General features: G+C 39.9%; 1 protein-coding gene across 1 annotated transcript in view; it reads left to right on the plus strand.

The window, feature by feature from the left end:
* Nucleotides 1-25,252, plus strand: part of STPG4 (sperm-tail PG-rich repeat containing 4) — a 39,897-nt gene that overhangs the window by 12,109 nt on the left and 2,536 nt on the right. The window contains 3 exon segments of the mRNA XM_036872568.1: nt 4,479-4,543; nt 5,354-5,408; nt 24,925-25,029. Of these exon segments, the coding sequence (XP_036728463.1) occupies nt 4,479-4,543; nt 5,354-5,408; nt 24,925-25,029 (225 nt within the window).

A 25,252-nucleotide genomic window follows, 5' to 3' on the forward strand; every position in this document is an offset into this window, starting at 1 on the left:
AATCATGTTCATTTGTAGAAATCAAAAATTTTTCCAACTAATATTTTTGCTCTTATTTCTTTTCATTTTCCATTTTAAAACTTATTCACTTCCTAGGCTGGAGACATTTCAATGAAAAGCACAATTAAACAAAATTTAAAATTTCTTCAAACTTCTGTCTAGGTTAGCTTTAGCATTGTCTTAGAAGATGAAACTTATGTGAAAAGAAACAAATGTGGTGATTCTGCCCCCTCCACCTCCCAATATCTGTTTTAGGTTAAAAGGAGGTAGGCAGGATGGAAAGGCACCCCTATTAACTCAGAGAATGAATCCAAGGATCCATTTCAATGTGTTCAAAAGACATCCTTGAACAGCTGATTGGGAGATGATGGTTGAAAAAATCTAACCATTTCATTGGTTTTTGTTAGCTGTGTTCATAGCTGTGATCAAGTATCTCTGAAGACATGTTTATTTGCAAAGTGCTCCATGGTAAAATAATGGCTGAAGGAATGAATTTTCAACAGGATGGTTTTTCATTGAGCAAGGTATCAACAGAGAGAAACTTTGTGCCTAGGAGGGGGCTGGCAGGTAATACTTCAGGGATCCGAAGACTTAAGTGTTAGAATAATGAAGAGCAAAGCATACATAAGATGGAACAATTCATCATGCAATTAAAATGAAAATAAAATGGTGCTCAAAGTTGGCTCATTTAGCAGATATTATTTGAGGATGAACTCTCATAGAGCAACTGCAAGGCAGAGCAATGATTGTCACGAGTAAATTTGTGAAGAGAATGGTAAATGAAAGTGAATCTGAAAGACGGATACAGAAGACATCTCAGGGACTGGGACTCACATAGTTTCTGGAGCTGATGAAAATTACAGGGTGCTGGTAAAAACAACATCATTGGTACCATTAGGCAGGCATATTTTGGAGAAAGTCCAATGTTGTCTATTTCTCAGACCATAAAGATGTCTGGGTGGTGAGTCACTGATACTTCCATGTGAAGCAAGAGACAATTTCTCAGAGAAGAAGACACACTGGATGAAATTTCCACCAGTAGTACCTAAAAATATTGTACCTGACAGTCTTTTGGCTACATTCATCTTATGTGTATCCTGTTAGGATTTCTAACGGACTGAAAAATCCACCGTAGAAGAGACTGTCTCTCTGCCCGTTGTGAAACATTGCAAACTACCTGGGTGGGTCCACTATCCTTGGGTCTGTGGATATTAGCCCTGAGGTAAGGGAAATAAGGGAGTGTCAGGAACTGGTAAGCACAGAGAGTGGGATGTGTGAAGGAAGGGAGGGAGGGAAGGAAAGAGAATGAGAAGCCAGGGGAAGACTGACTGGACCTCCAGAACTTCCTATGTTCAAGGAGCTGGCAGGGAGGAGTTATATTACCGAATCCTGGGGAGAATCCTTCCCAAAATGGAAGGATTCTATGGTGTTCCTCCTTCTTAGAATCCCTCTCTTGCCTCCCTCAAGGAAGTGTTACCTTCCTTAAAACCCCACTCAAATCTCACTGTCTTTACCATCTTTAGATCCCCCAGTTGGATTTATTTATTTATTTCCCCCCAGCTTTATTGAGGTGTAATTGACAAATAAAATCGAATATATTTAAGGTGTACAACATGATGATTTGTTTTATATATATACACACACACACACATATTGTGAAATGATTACCACAATCAAGTTAATTAGCACATCCATCACCTCACACGGTTACCATTGTGTGTGTGTGTGTGTGTGTGATAAGAGCACATAAGAATGGGGACTTCCCTGGCAGTCCAGTGGTTAAGACTCCACACTTCTACTGTGTGGGTTCGATCCCTGGTTGCAGAACTAAGATCCCACATGCCATGAGACACAGCCAAATAATTAAAAGAAAAACAAAAAAACAAAACCACAAAGCACGTAAGATCTTCTCTCTTAGCAGTTTTCAAGTATACAATACAATATTATTAACTATAGTCACCATGCTCTACATTTTATCTCCAGAACTTATTCATCTTAAAAGTTTGTACCTTTTGACCAACATCTCCCCATTTCCCCCACCTACCAATCTGGGAACCACCATTTTACTCTCTGTTTCTATGAGTACAGCCCTTTTAGATTGCACATATAAGTGTTACAAAACGGTATTTGTCTTTCTCTGGCTTATTCAACTTGGCATAATATTCTCCAGGTTCATCCATGTTGTTGCAAGTGGTAGGCTCGCCTTCTTTTTTATGGCTGAACAACATTCCAATATAGTATATGCATTAAGGGAATATATATCACATTTTCATTATCCATTCACCCATGGATGGGCACCTAGGTTATTTCCATAGCTCGGTTATTGTGAATAATGCTGCAGTGAACATGGGACTGCAGGTACCTCTTCCAAATATTGATTTTGTTTCCTTCAGATATATACCCAGAAGTGGGATTGCTAGATCATATGGTAGTTCTGTTTTTATTTTTTGAGGAGCCTCCATACTGTTTTCCATAATGACTATACAATTTTATATTCCCACCAAAGTGCACAAGGGTTCCCTTTTCTCCACATCCTCACCAACACTAGTTATTTCTTGTCTTTTTGATAATAGCCATTCTAACTGGTGTGAGGTGATATCTCATTGTGGTTTTGATTTTCATTTCCCTGATGATTAGTGATGTTGAGCACCTTTCCATGTACTTGTTGGTCATTTGTCTGTCTTCTATGGCAAAGTGTCTATTCAGATCTTTTGCCTGTTTTTAAATTTGATTACTTGTCTTTTTGCTATTGAGTTGTATGAGTTCCTTATATATTTTAGATATGAACACCTTATCAGATATATGGTTTGCAAATATTTTCTCCCATTCCTTAGGTTGCCTTTGCATTTTATTGATTGTTTCCTTGGCTATACTTTGATGTAGTCCCACTTGTTTATTTTTGCTTTTGTTGCCTGTACTTTTGGTGTCATATCTAAAAAAATCATTGCCAAGACCAATGTCAAGGAGATTTTTCTGTATGTTTTCTTTTAGGTGTTTCATCATTTCATATGTTATGTTTAAGTATTCAATCATTTTGAGTTAGTATTTGTGCATAAGATAGGGTTTAGTTTTGTTCTTTTGCATGTGGATATCCAGTCTCCCCAATACCATTTATTGAAGGGACTATCCTTTCCCTATTGTGTATTCTTGGTGCCCTTGTCAAAGATTAGTTGACTGTTTCTGTGTGGATTTATTTCTGGGCTCTCTATTTTCTTCCATTAGTCTATGTGTCTGTTTTTATTCTGGTATCATACTGTTTTGATTACTGTAGCTCTGTAATATAGTTTGAAATCAGGAAGTGTGATCCCTCCAGCTTTGTTCTTCTTTCTCAAGATTGCTTTGACTATCTGGTGGGGCCGTTTGTGGTTCCATACTGAATTTAGGATCGTTTCTTCTATATCTTTGAAAAAATGCTACTGGGATTTTGATAGAAATTACACTGAACCTGTAGATTGCTTTGGATAATATGGATATTTTAACAATATTAATTCTTCTAATCCATAAACATGGGATATCTTTCCATTTATTTGTGTCTTCTTCAGTTTCTTTCATCAGTGTCTTATAGTTTTCAGTGTACAGATCTTCCATCTCCTTAGTTAAATTTATTCCTAAGTATTTTATGTTTTGGTGCTATTGTAAATGAGATTGTTTTCTTAATTTCTTTTTCAGAAACTTCATTGTTAGTGTATAGAAACTCAACTGATTTTTTTTTCAACTGATTTTTGTATGTTGTTTTTGTATCCTGCAACTTTACTGAATTTGCTTATTAGTTCAAACAGTTTTTTGGTGGAGTCTTCAGAGTTTTTTATATATAAGATTATGTCATCTGCAAACAGGGACAGTTTTACTTCTTCCTTTCCAATTTGGTTGCCTTTTATTTCTTTTTCTTGCCTAATTACTCTGGCTAGGACTTCCAGTACTATGTTGAATAGGAATGGAGACATAGGCACCCTTGTCCTGTTCCTGACCTTAGAGGAAATGCTTTTAGCTTTTCACCATTGAGTATGTGATGTTAGCTCTTGGTCACCCAGTTGGGTTAATCTCTCCCTATCCCCGACATCTCCAATCTTTCTTTTAGTGTCGATTATAGTGTTTTATATAAGCATTGTTTATGTATTATGAGAACACTCCTGTATTCCCCACCATACCTAGCACAGTTCTTTACCAACAGAGCAGGCTCACTAACTGGTGGTCAATTGGATTTGTTGAATCTAGCACATTTAAAATATGATTAATTGTACAGCATTTTTCTCCATACCACTGTAGGCATACTGTCATAATATTCACCATGAAAAGTGAATATCTGTTGAGTGTTTTGAAGCTCTACCTTTGAAAGTGTACCTTTTCCACTCTTAAAATAGAAAATAAATTATGTAATGTTGTATGGTAATAAAGTAAAGGATTATGAATGATAGATAATAAAGTGAGTTTGAGACCTGTATTAATCTATTATTGGTGTCCTTGTCCATTCTGTGTAGTCAGTTCAGCTTTCGCCAGGACAATACGAGCTACTTCCTGCACCAGTTCCCAAGCATGCTTCCAGGTAATTATATACTTATTAAATTGCTTTTACTAATTTCACTCATGCCTTTCTATTTACATACTTAACCACCAACACTAATGACTTTTTTTTTTTTGGCTGCATTGGGTCTTTGTTGCTGTGCACGGGCTTCTCATTGTGGTGGCTTCTCTTGTGGAGCCCGGGCTCTAGGCGCATGGGCTTCAGTAGTGGCAGCACGTGGGCTCAGTAGTTGTGGTGCGTGGGCTCTAGGGCACGCGGGCTTCAATAGTTGTGGCGCTCAGGCTTAGTTGCTCCGCGGCATGTGTGATATTCCAGGACCAGGGATCTAACCTGTGTCCCCTGCACTGGCAGATGGATTCTTAACCACTGCACCACCAGGGAAGTCCCAACACTAATGACTTTTAAACCTCATTTATGCCCATCATATTAGATTAACATTTTTAAAAAATATTTATTATTTATTTATTTTGTTGCGCTGGGTCTTAGTTGCGGCTCACCGGCTCCTCAGTTGCAGCACATGGGCTCCTTAGTTGAGGCAGGTGGGCTCCTTAGTTGTGACTGGTGGGCTCCTTAGTTGTAACACGTGGGCTCCTTGTTGTGGCATGCGAACTCTTAGTTGTGGCATGCATGTGGGATCTAGTTCCCTGACCAGGGATTGAACCCGGGCCCCCTGCACTGGGAGGACGGAGTCCTATCCACTTCGCCACCAGGGAAGTCCCCAGATTAGCATTTTTAAATATTTAATGAGAGTCAGGGAATATGTTAAAGAGCCTCACATTAAAAAAAAAATAGATTTAGAAGATCATATCTTTTTTTGTTTTTTTAATATAGGAGCTTTGTATTTCGTTCTACAGTTCAAAGGTTTCCAACAGGCTGCTTCACTCCTGTAAGTATGTTGGTAGACAATTAACTCATGATGAATTTGATGTTTAAAATATGCCATGATTCCTTTTTGATATATCAAGATTAACATTTCACTCATCGTAGTAGAAAAGCAATGAGTGATTAATGTAGTTGATTTAAGATATACTTAAGAGCTTCCCTGGTGGTGCAGTGGTTAAGAATCCGCCTGCCAATGCAGGGGGACACGGGTTCAAGCCCTGGTCCGGGAAGATCCCACATGCCGTGGAACAACTAAGCCCATGTGCCACAACTACTGAGCCTGCGCTGTAGAGCCCATGAGCCACAACTACCGAAGCCCATGCACCTAGAGCCCTTGCTCCGCAACAAGAGAAGCCACTGAAATGAGAAGCCTGTGTGCAGCAACGAAGACCCAACACAGCCAAAAATAAATAAATTTTAAAAAAAGATATACTTAAAATATATCTAAAGATACACTGGGGATTTCAATAAGTAACCCATTTGTGTCAAGTTATAGAAGAAAAGTAAAGACTCCTTTACTTTCTTTAGGTCTTGAGTCATATGACCTTCTTATTTTTTTTTTTTTTTAATTTTTATTTATTTATTTATTTATTTATTTATGGCTGTATTGGGTCTTTGTTTCTGCGCGAGGGCTTTCTCCAGTTGCGGCAAGTGGGGGCCACTCTTCATCGCGGTGCGCGGGCCTCTCATTATCGCGGCCTCTCTTGTTGTGGAGCACAGGCTCCAGACGCGCAGGCTCAGTAATTGTGGCTCAAGGGCCTAGTCGCTCTGTGGCATGTGGGATCTTCCCAGACCAGGGCTCGAACCCGTGTCCCCTGCATTGGCAGGCAGACTCTCAACCACTGCGCCACCAGGAAAGCCCCTGACCTTCTTATTGAGGTCATCTCTAGTCACCTGTTCAGAATTTCCTGTCCCTCTTTCTTGGTTTATTTTTCTCCATAGCACTCATCACTGTCTGATACATTACATTTAAAAATTTACGTATCCTGTTTTTATCTGTCTCCCCCACCAGAATGTAAGCTTCACGAAGGTGGGGATTTTTGTCTGTTTTTGTCCTGTATACCTAGTGCCTAGGAAAATGGCTTGCACATAGTGTTTGTTGAATTAATTAATTATTTAAATCATCAAAGGTATTCAATATATCACTGTATGAACAGCAAGAAAGAAAAGTAGTCCTAGTTTCTTTCCTTTAAAAAAGGTGAAAATGCTTTCCTGTTTTCTAAAAATTTTCAAATACATGTACATGTATTTGATAAAAATGAACTCTTTTAGATAAGTAACTAATCAGTAGGATGCCAAAATATAAAAAAAGAAAGAATGAGAAAATATGAAGTTATTCTGGGGTGTTTTGATGGACTATGATTATTTATTTGTAACTAGAAACTTGAGGGGGAAAAGATACAGCGAGCATATGAAAGAGGAGTTGAGACAACTGAACAGAGCTCAAAAACAGACTCTAGAATATGTAAAATTTTTATATTTGATAAAGATGGTATGACAAATCAGTAGGGAAAGGAAGAGCTATTTTGTGCTAGACAATTGATTAATTAACTTGTAAATATTGGACTCTTCATACCACATATTATAATAAATTCCATATTGATTAAAGAATTAAATACTTTTGAGACTATAAAACCAGGAGAAAATATATTAGCATATATCTAATTTTAGGATAAGGCTGATTTTCTGAGATAACAGCAGTGGATGAATTGCAAAGGAAAAGAAGTCTTAGATTTGATTACATAGCATTTTGAATTTTTTGTACATCAGGGAATAAACTGTAAACAAAGTTAATAGGCAAATGTGAATTAGGAAAAGTATTTTCAACATACATGGCAGATAAACGGTTAATGGCCTTATCTAAAATTCTCTTAATGATTTATAGGAAAAACACCAATAGAAAAGTAAAACGGATGAAGGCAGTGAATAGACAATTCATAAAATAAGAAATTCAGATATCCAATAAAGGTGAAAAAATTTTTATTCACTAACACTTAAGTGTGAGAAACTAAAAAGCTAATTGAAAGCCTTCTGTATGTGGGTGGTGTGGTGGGCTAAATAATAGACCACAAAGATTTGCCCACGTCCTAATGCCCAGAACCTATAAATGTTACCAGATGGCAAAAACTTTGCAGATGTGAGTATGTTAGGGATCTTGAAGTGGAAAAATTATCCTGGATTATCCAGTGGGCCCTAAATGCAATCACAAATGTCCTTATAAAACGGAGGCAGAGGGAAATTTAAGAAAGGAGGAGAAAGCAATGTGACCAGGGAGGTGGAGATTTGAGTGATGCGGCCAAAAGCCAAGGAAGGCGGCACCACCAGAAGCTGGAAGAGGCAGGGAATGGATTCCAACAGTCTCCAGAGGGACCACAGGCCTCCCGACACCTTGATTTCAGCTCAGTGAAATTGATCTGGGACTTCTGGCCTCTAGGACTATGAGAGAGTAAAATTCTGGGTTTTTTTTTTTTGTTTTTTTTATGGCTGTGTTGGGTCTTCGTTTCTGTGCGAGGGCTTTCTCTAGTTGCGGCAAGTGGGGGCCCCTCTTCACCGCAGCGCGCGGGCCTCTCACTCTCACGGCTTCTCTTGTTGTGGAGCACAGGCTCCAGACGCGCAGGCTCAGTAATTGTGGCTCACAGGCCTAGTTGCTCCACGGCATGTGGGATCTTCCCAGACAGGGCTCGAACCTGTGTCCCTGCATTGGCAGGCAGATTCTCAACCACTGCGCCACCAGGGAAGCCCAATTCTGTTGTTTTAAGCCACTAAATTTCTGGTAATTTGTTATAGCAGCCACAGGAAACTAATACAGGTGGGGATTATTTCCAGGTGGATTTCACAGTAGACTGATAAGATGAGGACTGGCTTTTCCCCTCTGTAGCTCATAAATGTTTGTATCTGTTAGGCTTTCTCTTTTGAACTTGTCAGTTGCTTCAGAATGACTCCTCAGCCTCCTGCCTAGGCTATAAGCTAGTTGCCAGTGTTCTGGTTACTGAGTGGGGGAACGGGCTGGGCTGGGGTGGTGGTGTCTCACCATTCGTTATGCAGAAGTTCTCTCTCTCTCTTTTTTAATTGAAGTATAGTTGATTTACAATATTTTGTTAGTTTCAGGTGTACAGCAAAGTGATTCTGTTTTATATATATATATTTTTCAGATTATTTTCAGTTACAGGCTATTACAAGATATTGAATATAGTCCCTGTGCTATACAGTAAATCCTTGTTGCTTATCTGTTTTATGTGTAGTAGTTTATATCTATTAATCCCATACTCCTACTTTATCCTCCCCTCCACCTTTGGTAACCATAAGTTTGTTTTCTATGTCTATTCCTGTTTTGTATATAGATTCCCTTACATTATTTTTTAGATTCTACATGTGAGCGATATCGTATGGTATTTGTCTTTCTCCTTCTGACTTCACTTAGTATGATAATCTCTAGGTCCATCCATTTTGCTGCAGATGGGAATATTTCATTCTTTTTTATGGCTGAGTAATATTCCATTGTATATATACATACCACATCTACTTTGTCCATTCATCTGTTGATGGGCATTTGAGTTGTCTCCATGTTTGGTTGTTGTAAATAGTGCTGCTATGAAAATTGGGGTGCATATATCTTTCAAATTAGAGTTTTCATGTTTTCCAGGTATGTGCTCAGGGATGAGGTTGCTGGATGGTATGGTAACTCTATTTTTAGTTTTTTAAGGAACCTCCATACTGTTCTCCATAGTGGCTGCACCAACTTACATTCCTACCGACGGTGTAGGAGGATTCCCTTTTCTCCACATCCTCTCCAGCATTTATTATTTGTAGACTTTTTGATCATGGTTATTCCGACCAGTGTGAGGTGATACCTCATTGTAGTTTTGATTTGCAGCGATGCTGAACATCTTTTCATGTGCTTGTTGGCCATCTGTATGTCTAGAAGTTCTCTTAATTCCTGTTTTCAGTAAAAGCCCCTGTCCTAACAGTGCCTGGGGCTCCTGGGTCCAGATCTCTGGCTCAGTCTCCCTGGAAACGAAAACCTCTGTCTCCTACAGGGATGAGGGAAGGGTAGCTACCTGACTGCTGGGAGTAGGTAGGTAGGGACCTGGGGAAAAGACACTCAGTCAATCTTCCTGCTTGCAGCCTTACCCTCACCTCCGCCTCACAGGTGTCTAAAGCCTGAAATTCCTGAGCTTTTCTTGGATTCTGGGGAGCAAATCAGCCCACTTCTCATCAGCAGGTCCCCTCCACACACTGGGCTTTAGCTTTCTCCACGCTGCCACCTCAGGGACCATTCCTCCACGCCGTTCCACATCTTCCCCAAACGCATGATCTCTGTTGGCTGTTGTCTCTTCTCTTGGTTCTGTGTGTGTGCGTACAGTTGTGTGTGTACAGGTGTATATGTCTGGGGGGAGATAGTTGTGCCTTTTTTGTTTGATCGGGGAGGAATGGAGATAAATGCATGTGTTCTGCTGGCTTTGGCAGCAAGCAGTCAAGACATCAGTTTTTTTTTTCCCCCACTGGCTGATACTGTATTTCCTTTGAAATGCGTGCTTTAAATGAATGCCATGAGTTAATAATGATTTATTTACTATTAGTAAACAGACTCAGTTAAAATTAATTTGGTTTTAGTTCAGGTTAGGCATCCTGAAGGATAAGCAGCCTGGTATGTGAAATAGCACAAAGCAGTTGATTCTGACAGCTTTTGCCTTTGTTCTCATTGCTTTATGGAGGAGGAGTTTTTCGGATATCCTTATTCTGCCGTTTTCATTGATGTCACCTCATTCATCCCATTTTATAAATAAAAGTGATTCACAATTTGGAACATCCTGTCCTTCAACAAAGTGAAAAGAATACTTTCATGGAAAATGTTCCAAGACAAAGAAATAGCTCAGGGCTGTGATTCATTTCAGTCCTAAACACACACTCCCAGAGCAGACTTGCGGGTTTGTTAGATCCATAAACTTGTAAACTGCAGAGAGCAAATGGCTTTGATCCCAACGGTGGGAAATAGTGGCATGCAGTGTGAGTGTGGTGAAGAAATGATGCTTGCTAGGAGAACATCATCCCAGACCTTCCAGAGATAAATGCATTAATCCTTAGGCCTTTATCTGGAAACCGATTTGATCACTTTTATCATTCAGTTTCCTTGTTCTAGATATTAACATCATAGTCATAGAACTGTCAAGGACTCTTAGAACTAGAAGAAACTTAACTACTCTGTTGGGGTCAGTTTTGATGATGGTGATGGCCATCATTCACTGGTTTTCTGGTGCCAGGCACAGTGCTCGGTGACTGACATACCCCATATCATTTCATCCTCACTGCAATGTGGGGAGGGTGCTATTTATCATCTCTCTTTGATAGGTTAGGAAATGGAAGTCAGTGGCCCAAGGTAGAGCCAAGACTTAGACCCAGTCTATGGTGACTCAGAACCTGAGCTGCCCCATGAGTGAGCTTGACCAAGTGACTTGCTTAATGTCTTTAGATGTGTAGAGCTGATCTGGGGTCAAATCCAAGTGGCAGACATTGTACCGTCTCTGGAGTCACAACTCCCCACTGATGACTGAGGCTTATTCATGGGGCCGGGTTGGCCTGCTTGACCCCGTTTGCAGTGGGATGAGTTCTCTCTCCTGTGAGGCCCACCTGCCAGCCTGCCTACTGGGTCTTGATCATCGAAGATCCTTACGATGGAGGGCCGCAGCTTAGGCTCCTGCTGAGAGCCTTGCTACACTGGCTTTTCTTTTCTTTTTTTAACTTTTTATTTTAATAAATTTATTTATTTAATTTTTTGGCTGCGTTGGGTCTCCGTTGCTGTGAGTGGGCTTTCTCCAGTTGCGGGGAGCGGGGGCTACTCTTCGTTGCAGTGCGCGGGCTTCTCAATGCGGTGCCTTCTCTTGTTGCGGAGCACAGGCTCTAGGCACGCGGGCTTCAGTAGTTGTAGCTTGCGGGCTCTAGGGCGCAGGTTCAGTAGTTGTGGCGCATGGGCTTAGTTGCTTCGCAGCACGTGGGATCTTCCTGGACCAGGGCTCAAACCCGTGTTCCCTGCATTGGCAGGTGGATTCTTAACCACTGTGCCACCAGGGAAGCCCTAAAAGATTTCTTACTGAAGTATGGTTTATTTACCATGTTGTATTAGTTTCAGGTGTACAGCAAAGTGATTCAGTTATACCTACACACATATATATACATATATATATTCTTTTTCAGATTCTTTTCCATTTTAGGTTATTACAAGACATTGAGTATAGTTTTCTGTGCTATACAGTAGGTTCTTGCTGGTTATATATCTATTTTATAGTGTATATATGTTAATCCTAAATTCCTAAAGGACATTTTCAAACATGCAAAAATTCATAAGAATTACCTCCAAGATACCCTTTTTAAAGATGCCATTGGTGATAAAATACAGCAAAACAAAGGAGTAATACAGAAAGAGGAAGGGATGGGATCCAGGAGAAAGTGGATTCAATTCGGGAAAGTAGTTAAAAGATGTCCCAGGTGGACGACTGTATAGCAGGCTGAGAGAGAAACCAATCCACATTTGAGAAAGAAACTAAAGAACTCCAGAAGGAATGTTTCCAAGGAAAAAGGGACTCACGAACAGCTGATGTAATGGGAAAATTTAAGAAAGTATGTATAGCAAAGTGTGCAAGTGAAAAAACAAGGCACTAATTAACTCCAGGTAAAACAAAAGACGGTGCAAGACAAGAAATCATATTATATAACTTGACTCTGCAAGAAATAATATTTATTTAGTAAACATTGGTTAGTGATTTAAAATGCTACTTTGAGTGGATAGGGAGAGAGGAATAGTGGATAGAGCAAGAGAGCCATATCTTCATTTATTCGAGGACATCACCAAGAGATAATTTCTAAAATATAAATTAAGGAATAACAATATGAACATATTACTTAGTGATAAGGAAATAACTTCCAGAAGAACAACTAAGAGTTAAAAATAGCTGTCTTAGGCTCTCTAGAGCCTGCTCAGACACGTGTGCCTAAGACATATGTGGAAAAGATGTTTCTAAGAGTGCTAGTTGCCTAAAAGATTCAGAATAATATCATTTCAGTGAAGGAACTATGTTCACCATCCTGTGCTGCATGTTATACACTCTTAAAAACAAAACCCATTAGGGAATGAAATTGGAGAGGGATGAGACCAAAGACTTCTGTTTTTCATTATAAGGTTTTTTGGTTCCAGTTGATTTTTAAAACTATTTTTATCTATAAATTTAATAAAATATCTTAAAATTTAAGTAAAAATATATTTTAAAATTTAAGTTAGAATAAAAATGAATGAATAAAATTTGGAAAATATAGAAAATTATATTTTTAAAATTTCCTATTACTCGTAAGCAACCAATAATGTTAAGTAATTTTCTCCCTTTTTTTTCTGTGCAGTTTTAAAAACATACTTGTGATTATGGTACACTACAATTTTATATCCTTTTTTTCAATTAGCGTATGTTCCACTTTCATGTTATTAGAAATCCTGTTAAACTTTCTTTTTACTGGGTAAATAATAAAGTTATCACATCTCAGTTTATTCACCCATTCTCCTGTTGATGATTAACCTCGTTTTCAATTATTCCTTACACAGGAGTCTTCATTATCTAAGTATAACTTAACCCACAAAAAAGACCTATTAAGGTGAACCTACTTTAAATGGAATCAAAATTTCAGAGTAATCAATAAAGTTACTGAATTTTACTGAAAAAGAGTTAAACTAAATGAACCTATCTATGAAACAGAAACAGACTCACAGACATAGAGAACAGGCTGTTGGTTGTCAAGGGGGGGGCAGTGGGGGCAGGATGGATTGAGAGTTTGGGGTTAGCAGATGCAAAGTATTATATATATAAAATGGATAAACAACAAGGTCCTACTGTAGAGCACAGGGAACTATATTCAATATCCTGTGATAAACCATAATGGAAAATAATTTTAAAAAGAATGTATATATGTATATATAACTGAATCACTTTGCTGTACAGCAGAAATTAACACAACATTGTAAATAAATCATACTTCGATTAAAAAAGGAGTTAAACTAAAAATTATGAAAATATAACTGCAACTATGTACTAAATCATATTAAAAAGGGAAATTGTGTTGATTTTAGTTTATTTTTTCTGACAATATTTTATGATAGTATAGTGACATCCTTCATTTCATATTTGACATTCTAATGAAATCATAAAGAACAAATTTTAGAAAAAAATATTTGAAGGTTCATCAGTTTTCCCAAGGGTGTCTTCTTTGATATTGTAAATCATTCTTTACTGAAGTGCCAATAATGTCACAATCCTTGTCCAGCTTCTCTTCTTTCTTTTTAACTGATCTAACTTTGCTGGATCCTCATTGGTCAATCAAAGACTGTTCCTGTGATTTAGGCACTTCATTACTTACATCAACTTCACGAAATTTTGCATTATTTGGTAAAATTTGCATTTTCATGTGAAGTGGATTTGCGTTTTATTTGCAGTGTGTGGTTGAATATCATTTAATGAGGGAGAGAAACTGACTCACAAAGAACCTCACCTGTCTGCAGTGGTGGATGCTAGTGTTAAGCAGGGAGGGATATTTGAATAGGATATAATTTTATTAGTGGGCAGCTCTTTGGAGAATTCTTTTGTGCTATGACAAATTCTGTCTACATTCACAGCTTTGTTATGCAAGGACAATGGTGCTGAACACATATATCGAAAGACTAATGCTATGATAAGACAACGCATAAAGTCTTTTCTAAACTTAGGAATCATTTTTTATAGATCATCACAAATAAGATTTACTAGAGTAGAGATTATATACAGGTTCTTGATCTGTTTAAAGAAGTATTACATTAATTTATATCTCCACCGACAATCAAGAGAGTACCAGGGGACTTCCCAGGTGGCGCAGTGGTTAAGAATCTGCCTGCCAGTGCAGGGGACATGGATTCAGACCCTGGTCTGGGAAGATTCCACATGCTGCGGAGCAGCTAAGCCCGTGTGCCACAACTACTGAGTCTGTACTCTAGAGTCCGTGAGCCACAACTACTGAGCCCGCATGCCACAACTACTGAAGCCCACGTGCCTAGAGCCCATGCTCCTCAACAAGAGAAGCCACCACACTGCAACAAAGAGTAGCCCCTGCTCTCCACAACTAGGGAAAAGCCCGCACGCAGAAATGAAGACCCAACGCAGCCAAAAATAGATAGATAGATAGATAGATAGATAGATAGATAGATAGATAGATAGATAGGTAGACAGATAGATAGATTAAAAAAAGGAGAGTACCGGGACTTCCCTGGTGGTCCAGTGGTTGAGACGCTGTGTTCCCAATGCAGGGGAACTAAGATCCCTTGTTCCACAGAGCTCGGCCAAAAAAAAAAAAAACAGTGCCTATTTCACAAAATTTTTATAAATCTTGTTTATCATTGTTAATTTGATGGTAAAAGAATGATATCTCATTATTTTAATCTGTAGGATCGGAGGCTACACATTCTAGTTATTTGTTAGCCAGTTCCTTGTGGCCCTTCTTGCATACTTTCTGGCCACATTCTTTACCCAGTTATCTATTGGGTGGAGCTTTAACATTCTTTTTTGTTGATTCGTAAAAACTCTATAGTGAAGAGATATTAACACTTCTATTTGTGGAAGTTTTTCAGGGATTTTTGCCTTTTACTTTGTGTTTTTTTATATACAGAAGTTTAAAATGTAAAATTTTTTTTTTTAAGTTTTTTTGATGTGGACCATTTTTAAAGTCTTCATTGAATTTGTTACAACATTTCTTCTGTTTTATGTTTTGGTTTTTTGGCTGCGAGGCACGTGGGATCTTAGCTCCCTGACCAGGGATGGAACCCACACCTCCTGCATTGGAAGGCGAAGTCTTAACCACTGGACCACCAGGGAAGTCCCTGAAATGTAAAATGTTTATGTCATCAAATTAGAGAGTTTGTAATCACCTTCTGGAATGTAAGATCCATGAAAGAAGGGGCTGTCTTATTCATCAATGCCCCCAGCACCTAGGACAGTGCGCCAAAAATGTGTTGAATGAAACCTATGTATCCTTTCCTTTTCCAAATTTCCAATTTTCCATTCCTTTTCTTTGTATCCTTTCCACCACTTAAAAAATTCCCTCCAGAGACATGACGTCACTTTAATTTTCTTTGGGTTTTTTTTGGCATTTTGGTTTTTTCTAACCAACTTGTCACTCTTATTCTTCTGAAATGCATTTTGTGTAAGGTCACAGTGTCACTTGAGCCCTGTTGATTTAGGACAGGTTGCCTCACTGTTGGTATACATGAAACCTACGATCACCAGAAATCTGACCTGTAGATCAGGTGCAATAGAGTACGACAACCTATAGACATTCACCAAGTCACTTTAAACCCTTTAGGGAACGAGGCAGGTTATAAAAGATGGATACGTACAGGTGTGTATCTCTTCCTTCTTTCTTTCCATCATCTGTGAAAACTAGCTCATTGAAGTGTGTTAATCATTTATGCCTAGAATCTCCAGGAGCAGCCTATCAAAAAATGAGTGGATGACCATGTGAAGGCATGGCAGATTACTACACCATTTTTTAGTTGTAAAAAGTACAGTAACTTTGAATTTGAAAATCCTCTAGGGTCTTATGTGCCTGAAGGCCCCTCCATGTGGATGAGCCATTATCACTTGTTAAAAAAATGCAGCCTTCTTGTTTATGTCAAGGATTCCATTGATGAATTACACTTTGTCCCAAGGTGTAGGGACTTCTCAGGAGAAGCAGCTGGGAAGGGATTTGTCTGGTTGGAAGATGGTTTCTAATCTTCAGATTACCAGTGTAAGGTTGTACACTTATTGGCTATTTCAGTTATTGTTGAAATAATAATAATAATTGATTATGGATCAGCATAATTGTTTTGTCCATAGGAAAGACAGTGAGGAGTGTTTATGTGAGCAGTTTGGGATAGACACCAGAAGATATGTTCTACCAAAAGTAAAAAGGGCCCTTTTGTACCCACAGAAAAAAATTGTATTGGAAAATTCTACCAGCCACCATTCCCTTTTAGCACTTTGATAATAATGACCAAGCCCCTCAAATCCCCAGACCCAAAGGCACAGTTCCCTCATAGCAGGATTTTTTTTAAAGAGTAGAAAACAAACTGCAACAAACCCCAGTCATTCTTATCCAAGCAAAGTGGACAAAGTAAAACTTGTCATTTGTGGTTTCTCCTCCCCTCATTCCTCCCTTTAATTTTAGCTTTTATAAATGACTCAAGCCCGCGTGCCTAGAGCCTGTGCTCCACAGCAAGAGAAGCCACCGCAACGAGAAGCCCACGCACCGCAACAGAGTAGCCCCCGCTCACCGCAACTAGAGAAAGCCCGTGTGTAGCAACGAAGACCCAATGCAGCCAAAAAAAATAAATAAATATATAAATGACTCAATCTCTTGACCTACAAAAAAACTGCATGAATTTTTTTCCCCCCTGAATGCATTTCAAAATTCGGGCATTAAGGATAGCAGATATTCTGCACAACTTCTTTGAACATATAGGGGACACTGATGACTTTATTTAATACTCCCATTAAGGTAAGGAGGAGTAAGGAAGATTTTTGTTTTTCTAAATCTTTTTTCCCCAATATCTACTTGGCATGTGGACCATAACATCAGTGCTTTTCGTGTCTCTTGCTGGTGGGAGTATGTATTGAGCTATTAAAACTGTTTCTGTTAGCCCACTAATTCCATTGTGTGAAAACCCTCATAAAGTAATAATTTATATACAGTAATATTAATCTATACAAAGAATATCATCAAGGGATTATTTATAATAGCAAGATAACAATAGCAACAATCTTGTGTTCAGGAGAAAGATGTAATTTAAAAAGAATATTACATACCTACACAAAGGAATATTTTACAGCTATTAAAACAATTATTGTTAAAATTTATAAAATAGTACCAAAAATATTTGTGATCTAATGCATAGTGAAAAAATGCAGGATACAAATTGGTATGTCTATCATGATTAAAATAATGTAAAAAAATTATGTGTATGAAAAAACAGGAAATGCACCAAAATGCTTTTAGTTTCTATGCTGAGGTGTTGTAAGTAATTAAGGGTGGTTGTTTGCTTCCTTTCTCTCTTTTGCATTACTTTTATAATTTTTCAAAATATAATTTTTAAAAGTCAGAAAAATGATAGTTTGAAGAAAAGAGCCATGGAAATGGTCAACATAAAAATATTTTGTTACTTTAATAAAAATAGTGCCATTAAAAAAAAAAATAGTGCCATTACTGCTACTTAATTAGGACCCAGTCATTCATATGATTTGGGGCTTCCAACAGTGATTCGCTGAGCAGTTTCTTTTCAGTGATTACTTCTCGCAGTTGTACATAAAGTGAAAAAATGAGACACACGCATCTTTCCTGACAGTAGGAATAAAATCTTACAATGTCAAATGAAAAAATGGGTTTCTTTTATTTGATATCAGAAGTGTTTCAAGATGTTTCTGTATTTCTTAAAACCAGACAAGCCTATAAAAAATAAGGAAAGGATCAGATAAACAGGGAAGAGTCTGTACAGACACAAATGAGCGTTATGTGATTTATCTGTTTTAGTCACATTTGATAGAAGTTTGTAAAGGTGATAGCAGATCCATGGCATACTCCCTGCATTAAAACTAGCGTTATGAAAGAACGCTGAATCATTTCAGTTATTTCTGCATTTAAGGAATTACTTCAGTTAAAAACTAAGCTGCTAGTTTAAAATTCCGTGAGGAGCACGGAATTAGTAAACATGGTCACATTGAAAAAAAGCCAAATGGACATCTGACTGAATGGAATCTGAAAGTTTAGATGAGTAAAACAGGTCCCAGGGTCAGTCTCCTCAAAGATGAGTTCACTTGTAGGTAACGTTTTTGGAAAGATATAACCTTTCAAATATAACTACTAGGGTTTTTAAGAAGTACAGAGCTTCAGAGGTATCATCAATTCTTAATTTCAAATGTGAATAACTTTTGGCCCCTGCCAGGTTTGTTGCTACCCCACCCACCAGCAGGCATGTCTCCTTTCTCTGAACCTGTAGATCGATAGTTACAGAATTCTAGAATTTCCCAAGTTGGATACACCCTGCCACACGCCTCCTCCTGAATTCCCACAGAGGCAGCTCTAGCTCCTCTCTTTGCCCACCACCACACAGGGTTCCACCCTCCTTGCTGGGGCATCTGTTTTATTTTGGGCAGCGTGGTCCAGCTATCACACCCATCCACCACACCAAATTTGGGGGAGATCATTTTTACCACCATGTCTAGTCATTTCAGTTTATGTTGCATATTTCTTATGTTTTACATGTGTATATATAGACACTTGGGGCCATACATTTTATCTCTGACCTTTTCTCTTTTCAAGTATGATTCGTTGTAAGTTGTTTGCGCCTAGGATCAGTAGGGACGGACTGTGTGCTCTTTCTAGGTTCCCTTTAGCTTTATGATTTTTAAAGGAAAATAGCTTAGAACTAAGTACTGATACCTCCCAGTGCTGAGAAGCAAGGTCAGTCACTGGTTCTGGCTTCTGCAGCTGAGGTGCTAAGTCATTTGTTTCTAACCCCACTGAGCCTCACTTATTTGTCTGTTCAATGGAGGTAATAGCACTTCCTCCATGGGGCTGTTGTGAGCATCAAATGAGAGGGTATGTGAATGAAGGCTGGGAGCTAGAGATGGTGGCAGGGATGGGGTAGCCCTCTGGCCGTGCAGAAGGTCCTTGGGAGCTTGCGGTGGGCAGTGGTGGAGACTGCCTGCTGAGTCTGCTTCAGACCAGGCTGGAGAGATGCCCTGGGTGACCGGCACACCTGCCTGCAAACGAGAAGCCTTCAGGAAACTGAGGACTCGTAGATTGGACATACATAGGTGACATTTGACAGTTTACATCTGCAATTAAATCATAAAACCATTCTTAGTGTTAATACACATGTGAAAAAACAACAAAGTGGTAACTGTCACAAGCCAGGTGAATTTCAGGTCCCTAACCCTATTTTTTGACAGGAGCCTATGCACTTTTTATTTTATTCCTGTGAGGCCGTGAATTTGTCCCAACAGGGTTAGAATAAACAATATCCTCCTTTCAGGCTTGCCCTGAGGCCCTGCCCCTTTTGATGTTCCCTAATCCTTCCCATTACTTCTTCTTACACAGACCCTTCCTCCAGACTTTTTGCCCTGCAAACTCCTCCTCCTCCCTGTTCTTTTGGTCTTAGCTCAAATGCACTTCTTTAAAGAGCTTCTCAGGCCCCTCAGGCCAGATCAGTTTACCCTCTTACATGCTCTCATGGCACCATATATGTCCTCTGTGTGATACTCCACACATTCATCATATTTTTGTAAGGCAGACATTCCCTAGTGGAATGTAAACCCCATGAGAGTAGGAAACATGCCTACCTTGTCAGTTAAGACTGAGTTCTGCTGCCACTAACAGAGCCCACAGGTAACGATATTAGAAACAAGATAGGAACTTATTTCTCTCTTATATAAAGTACCTGCAGTAGGCAGTTTAGGGCTGGTGTGGTAATTCTGCAGCATCAGATTTCTGTGTGCTGCTCTGCTAAGCATTGCTTCCACACCCATGGTCCCAGAGAGCTGAGAACATGGGACCAGCTAGCAGGCAGGAGGGCAGGGAAGATGGATGAGCTGCCCCCTCCTTTAGGATGCTCCTTAGAATTTGCATACACATCTTCTACCTCCATCCTATTGGCCAGAAATCAGCTATGTGGCCACACCTAGCTGCAAGGGAGGCTGGGATATTCAGTCTTTATTCTGGGTGGACATGTGCCCAGTTTAAAATTGTCCTAATACTAAGGAATTAGGAGAACAGAGATTGGGAGACAATCATATACCACTGTATTCCCAACTCCCGGCACAGTGTCTGGCACATTGTATATTGTTTGAATGAAGAAATGAACTGAACACTTACGTATTCATTTGCTAGGGCTGCCATAATAAAGGACTGAGGTGGCTTAAACAACAGAAATTTATTGTCTCTGTTCTAGAGGCTAGAAGTCCAAGATCAAGGTGCCAGCAGTTTTGGTTCCTTTCGAGTGAGGGAAAGTCAGTTCCATGCCGCTCTCATAGCTTCCTGTGGTCTCCTGGCCATCTTTGGCATTCCTTGGTTTGTAGATCTCTGCCTTCATCTTCACGTGATGTTTTCCCCGTCTGTGTGTCTCTGTGCCCAAAATTCCCCCCTTTTAAAGGATACCATTCATATTGGATTAGGGCCTATCCTAATGACCTCATCTTAACTTACTACATCTGGAGTGACCTTATTTCCAAGTAAGGTCACACTGTGAGGTACTGGGAATTCCAAATCCACTGGTCTTAAGAATTTGGGGGGAACACCATTCAACATTCAACGTAATTCAACACACCAAAAACTCATAGGATTTATGGATTTGGGAGAACATAATTCAACACACAAAATCGTGGGATAATTTCATCTACTCTCACACAGTCTTTCAGAGGCACCTGGCGCCTCTCAATTCCTGAGCGGTGTTGTGTAGATAAGCCAGTCCCATCCTCTCAGCCCTGGAGGAGGGGTGTGATCAGTGGCAGGTGAGGGGGTGGCAAGGCTTTTACCCAAGGCCTACAACGGTACTGAGCAGTATTGCACATTAGGGGTTGGAACCAAATAGGTCAAGAAGGCCAAGGTGGAGGCTATGCTATGTCTTCCTGGTACGACACGGTCCCAGGAGCACTCCAGAAAAATGAGTGAGACCCATGCATTCCGAGTCCTTTGCAGTGAGTGGAAAGCCCCTGCTCTTTGTAACATCCCACTGAGATCAAACTTACCTAGCACAGGCCAGGTGCACCAAGGGCCTGGTTTGCAATCTTGAAGCCATGCAGGTAGCTCTGCCCTCACTCAGCACCATCCTAGCTCCTCACATCTTCATTTATTCTTTTTTGGTGTTTCTGTTTGCCTGTGTCCCTCACTGGACCATAAACTCCTCTAGGTCGATGATAGTATTTTATTCATCATAAAATACTATCATACATAAAATACTGTGTAATCCCTTAAGGTTAAGATTGTCCTCGAGTAGAAACTCAATTAGATAAGACTTTTTCAAAGGCAAGAGAAAGATATGATCATCTTACCAGGAGGGTTGAGATGTAATCATGCCCCGAATCGAGGAATGGGAACTATAAAAGGTTCCTGTCGTTTCTTTTGGAAGCAGGTTCTGGGATTCTAGGAAGGTGATAATTCTGTTCTCCCTTGGCACCAGATGTCAACGGTCTTTGAAAAGTTTAGTTTGGGAAACCCAGAGTTGCCAAAGCATGGCCCTGATGATAGGAAGGTTTAAGAAATGGTCCATCCAATTTGTGCAAGAGGTGCTTAGTACTGCCTGATGAACCTGGGTGCCACCCTTCACCCACACATCGTACGTAACGTGGTCCAAAGTTCTGGACCATGCTCAGAGATCGCCAGCAAACCAGAGAGCAGAATCCCCAACTTCAGGGAGGAGTAGGACACAGTTAAATGTCCTTCTCTTTCTTTTTTTAAATCGATATATAGTTGATGTACAATATTATATAAGTTACAGATGTACAATATAGTGATTTACAATTTTTAAAGGGTAGTTATTATAAAATATTGGTCATATTCCCTGTGTGGCACAATATATCCTTGTAGCTTATTTTATACATAATAGTTTATACCTTTTAATCTCCTATCCCTATATTACCCCTCCCTGTCCTCCTTGTTTTAAACCCGCCTCTCGTTGAACCGGGTCCATTTCTCAACACACATTCAGAGGCATCCTGGACCAAGTCCCCTTCCCTCCTTTCAGCTCTGCCCACTTGCCATCCTCGGTTAGGGCAGAATCAGGGACTCTGCTGGAGCTGCTTCCCTCCCATTGCAGGTCCCTGGCCTGACCATTACTTCTCACTTAGAGCAGGATTCCTGTGGCTTCTGGAATATGAACTTGAGCCCATATCCACTTCCTTAATGTTCCCCACTTAAAAGATCCCATGTAACACATGGGGGGCAAATAGCATTTAGTAATTTCTTTCTTCCCTAAGTCTCAGGCCCTTTGATTCAGATGACCAGGCACACACAGGGAGGCTGCTGGATGGCATAGGCCCACATCAGGGCTTCACCAGGCCTGGCACCTGGCCTCCCAAGCAGCTCATGACTTGGAAGCTTAGAAGTGAAAGCCACATGAGGCTTGGGGGGAAAGGGTGCAGGTCACAGCGTTTCTTAGCCATCCCGCAGACAGCTAGGCTGTCGTAAGCATAGAGTCAGTGGTGGCACCCTCAGCAGTGTCTTTTGCCCCAGCTACCACTTTGGCTTGAGAGCTTGCATTTCTTATGGCCAAACCAAAGGGACTTTGTGCAAACCGTTCCTGTCCAGATTTCCCCGACTTTCTATGCCTGTGTTCTTATGGTAGCTTGGACTTCTCCAGTGGGAGTGCAGAGCTTGGTCACGTCGTACGGAGAGCCTTGCCCTGACAGCGATCTTTGTCCCATGGATGCATCAGGTTGAAAACATTGCTATTTTCGTCTCTCTGCCATGAATTGTAAAATGATGAGGCGCATCCCTTGATTATCAGATTTGTGCTTGGCTGATAATAACAGACTTCGTTCGTGGTGGATAATTGAGAATGGCAGCTCTAATTATGCTGCTGTGCCACCCAAAGGAGAACAGGGTTTTGAAAGCCTTGTTCTTAAATCCTGAGGAGGGGCTGCAGTTGGTGCTTGTTCAGCCAAAGCCATTGAGCTACCTTGTGGCTCAGCCTCATGTGTTACAGGATCTTACAGGAACATTTCTGTTCTAACCTTACTGTTCATTTTATTTTTTTCCCTACCCCCTTTTTCACTTACCCAATTTCCATATTCATTTATCTATATATTAGGTATAATTTTTTTTCATATTTCAAGAGTACTTAAGTCCATCATAGAAAAATTAGAAACTGACAGTAAGCAAAAAAAAAAAAAGTTTCTTTTTACTCAACATGCCACCACCTGGAGAAAACTACTGTCAGTGAACATTCCCTTCCCAGTTTTTTTATGCACATTTTTTAAAGCTTGCATTGTTCACTTAACAATATTTGGGAATAGTGTTTATGTCCCTAAAAATTCATCAACCTGGATGGCTGGATGGAAGAATCACAATTTATTTAACCAGGCACACGTCACTGGTCATTCCATTTATTTCCAGTTTTCAACTTTTAGAAACAATGTTATAGTGAATGTCTCTGTGGCCAAATATTTGCATACATTCTCAATTGTTTTCTTAGGAAGAATTCCTAAAAATGGAATTGCTGGGTCAAAATGATAAATATATATTGTCTTTAACTTTGTACTGTAGAAAGTTTAAAAATATATACCACATAGACAGAACCCCCAGGTACCCATTCGAAAATGACCAGCTCCTGGCCAGTCCATACCCCACCCACTTCCCCTAGTTCCTGTGTTGTTTAGAAACAGATCCAAGACATCATGCCAGAAAGACTCTTTTCTGTCAAATAGCACAGGTATTTGAAAATGGGAGAGGAAAAGAAGTGAATTGCTAGAAAAGAAAAAAAGGTTAACATTTTGTCTGTGTTATCTACTGTGCTGTTTGGGCTGTGTTCATTTTCCTGCCATACCTGGGCTCAGGACTCATCATTTGTCTTCTGGGTTCCTGCAACAATCTTGTAACCAGACTCCTTTCTTCTTTCTCTCCCTTTGGATAGGTATATCTGTTTTTAAGCTGTTTCATAGCTTGCCAAATTGTGCTTCAGAAAGGCTAATCAAATTAATAATACTTCCACCAGAGTCATAGGAGTGTCCATGCTGTGGATAAAGTTTTCCTCCCTCCTTCCCTTCTTCCCTCCCTCCCTTCCTCCTTCCCTCTCTTCCTTCCTCCCTCCCTCCCTCTCTTTCTTTCCTGGCCCCCACAAAAGTATCTCTTTGTTTTAATTACACCTTATTTGGTTATTAATGACCTTAAAGCCCGCCCCAGCCCCCGATTTCCTCACTGCATTTCCTCTTTGTGAATTGCCTTTTGCTAACTTTTCTTTTGAGGTGTTTGTCTTTTTAAAATTGTGTTCATGCATTTCTGTTAACCTCATAGCATTGTATCAATACTTAGGTCAGTGAATTGCTGCGAATACTTTTTTTTTTTTTTTGGACTAAGAGAACATATACTGCATTTATATGAAAGAATAAGTATGTTTTATAAAGCTAACAGCTCAGAGCAGCAAGTCACCGTCAACAGAGGGACAAGAATGGAGCGGGGCCTGCAGGGGTGGGCAGGGGGCCTGGGGGAGGGGAAGGCATCCAGGCAGGGACAGGGGAGACTTTCACAGGTCACCTAACTCCAGTCTTCACAGTCATCCATGAGGCAGGTAAAGTAGATATTATTCCCATTCACAGTGGCTTGTGCCAGGACACACCTTAATAAGATCTTCCGAGCCCCAATCCAGGGATTTTTCTACCCTATCACACTGATTCATATGCTTATTCATAAAAGGCAAATATAGCATCAAAATATATCTGATATCACTATTTATGAAACACTTAAAAAAATTTTTTTTTCTACAGCGTGAAGGCCCAGGACCAGGTCATTATAACTTGAAAATACCTTCAGTAAGTTCTGTTACTTCCTGTTTTCAATCCAGAGTACCTCGATTCTTGCCTGCCTGTTCAGTAAGTATCCTAAAAGACAGATGTGGTTGTAGGTTTTGTGGCTGGTGGGTGGGTGGGGAGTGGGCATTGGGGGTCGGATGGGGGTAGCAGAGTTATATACAATTCTAGTATATATACACTAAAATTGCTTATCAAGGCAGCAAAGGGCATAGAGCTCACTCGGCAAGCCCTCGGCCAGCTTTAGGCTCAGAGTGACTCCAGACCTGAAGCCCGTGGCTGAATT

Source organism: Balaenoptera musculus, chromosome 13, assembly GCF_009873245.2.
Source record: "Balaenoptera musculus isolate JJ_BM4_2016_0621 chromosome 13, mBalMus1.pri.v3, whole genome shotgun sequence".
Classification (NCBI taxonomy): Eukaryota; Metazoa; Chordata; class Mammalia; order Artiodactyla; family Balaenopteridae; genus Balaenoptera; species Balaenoptera musculus.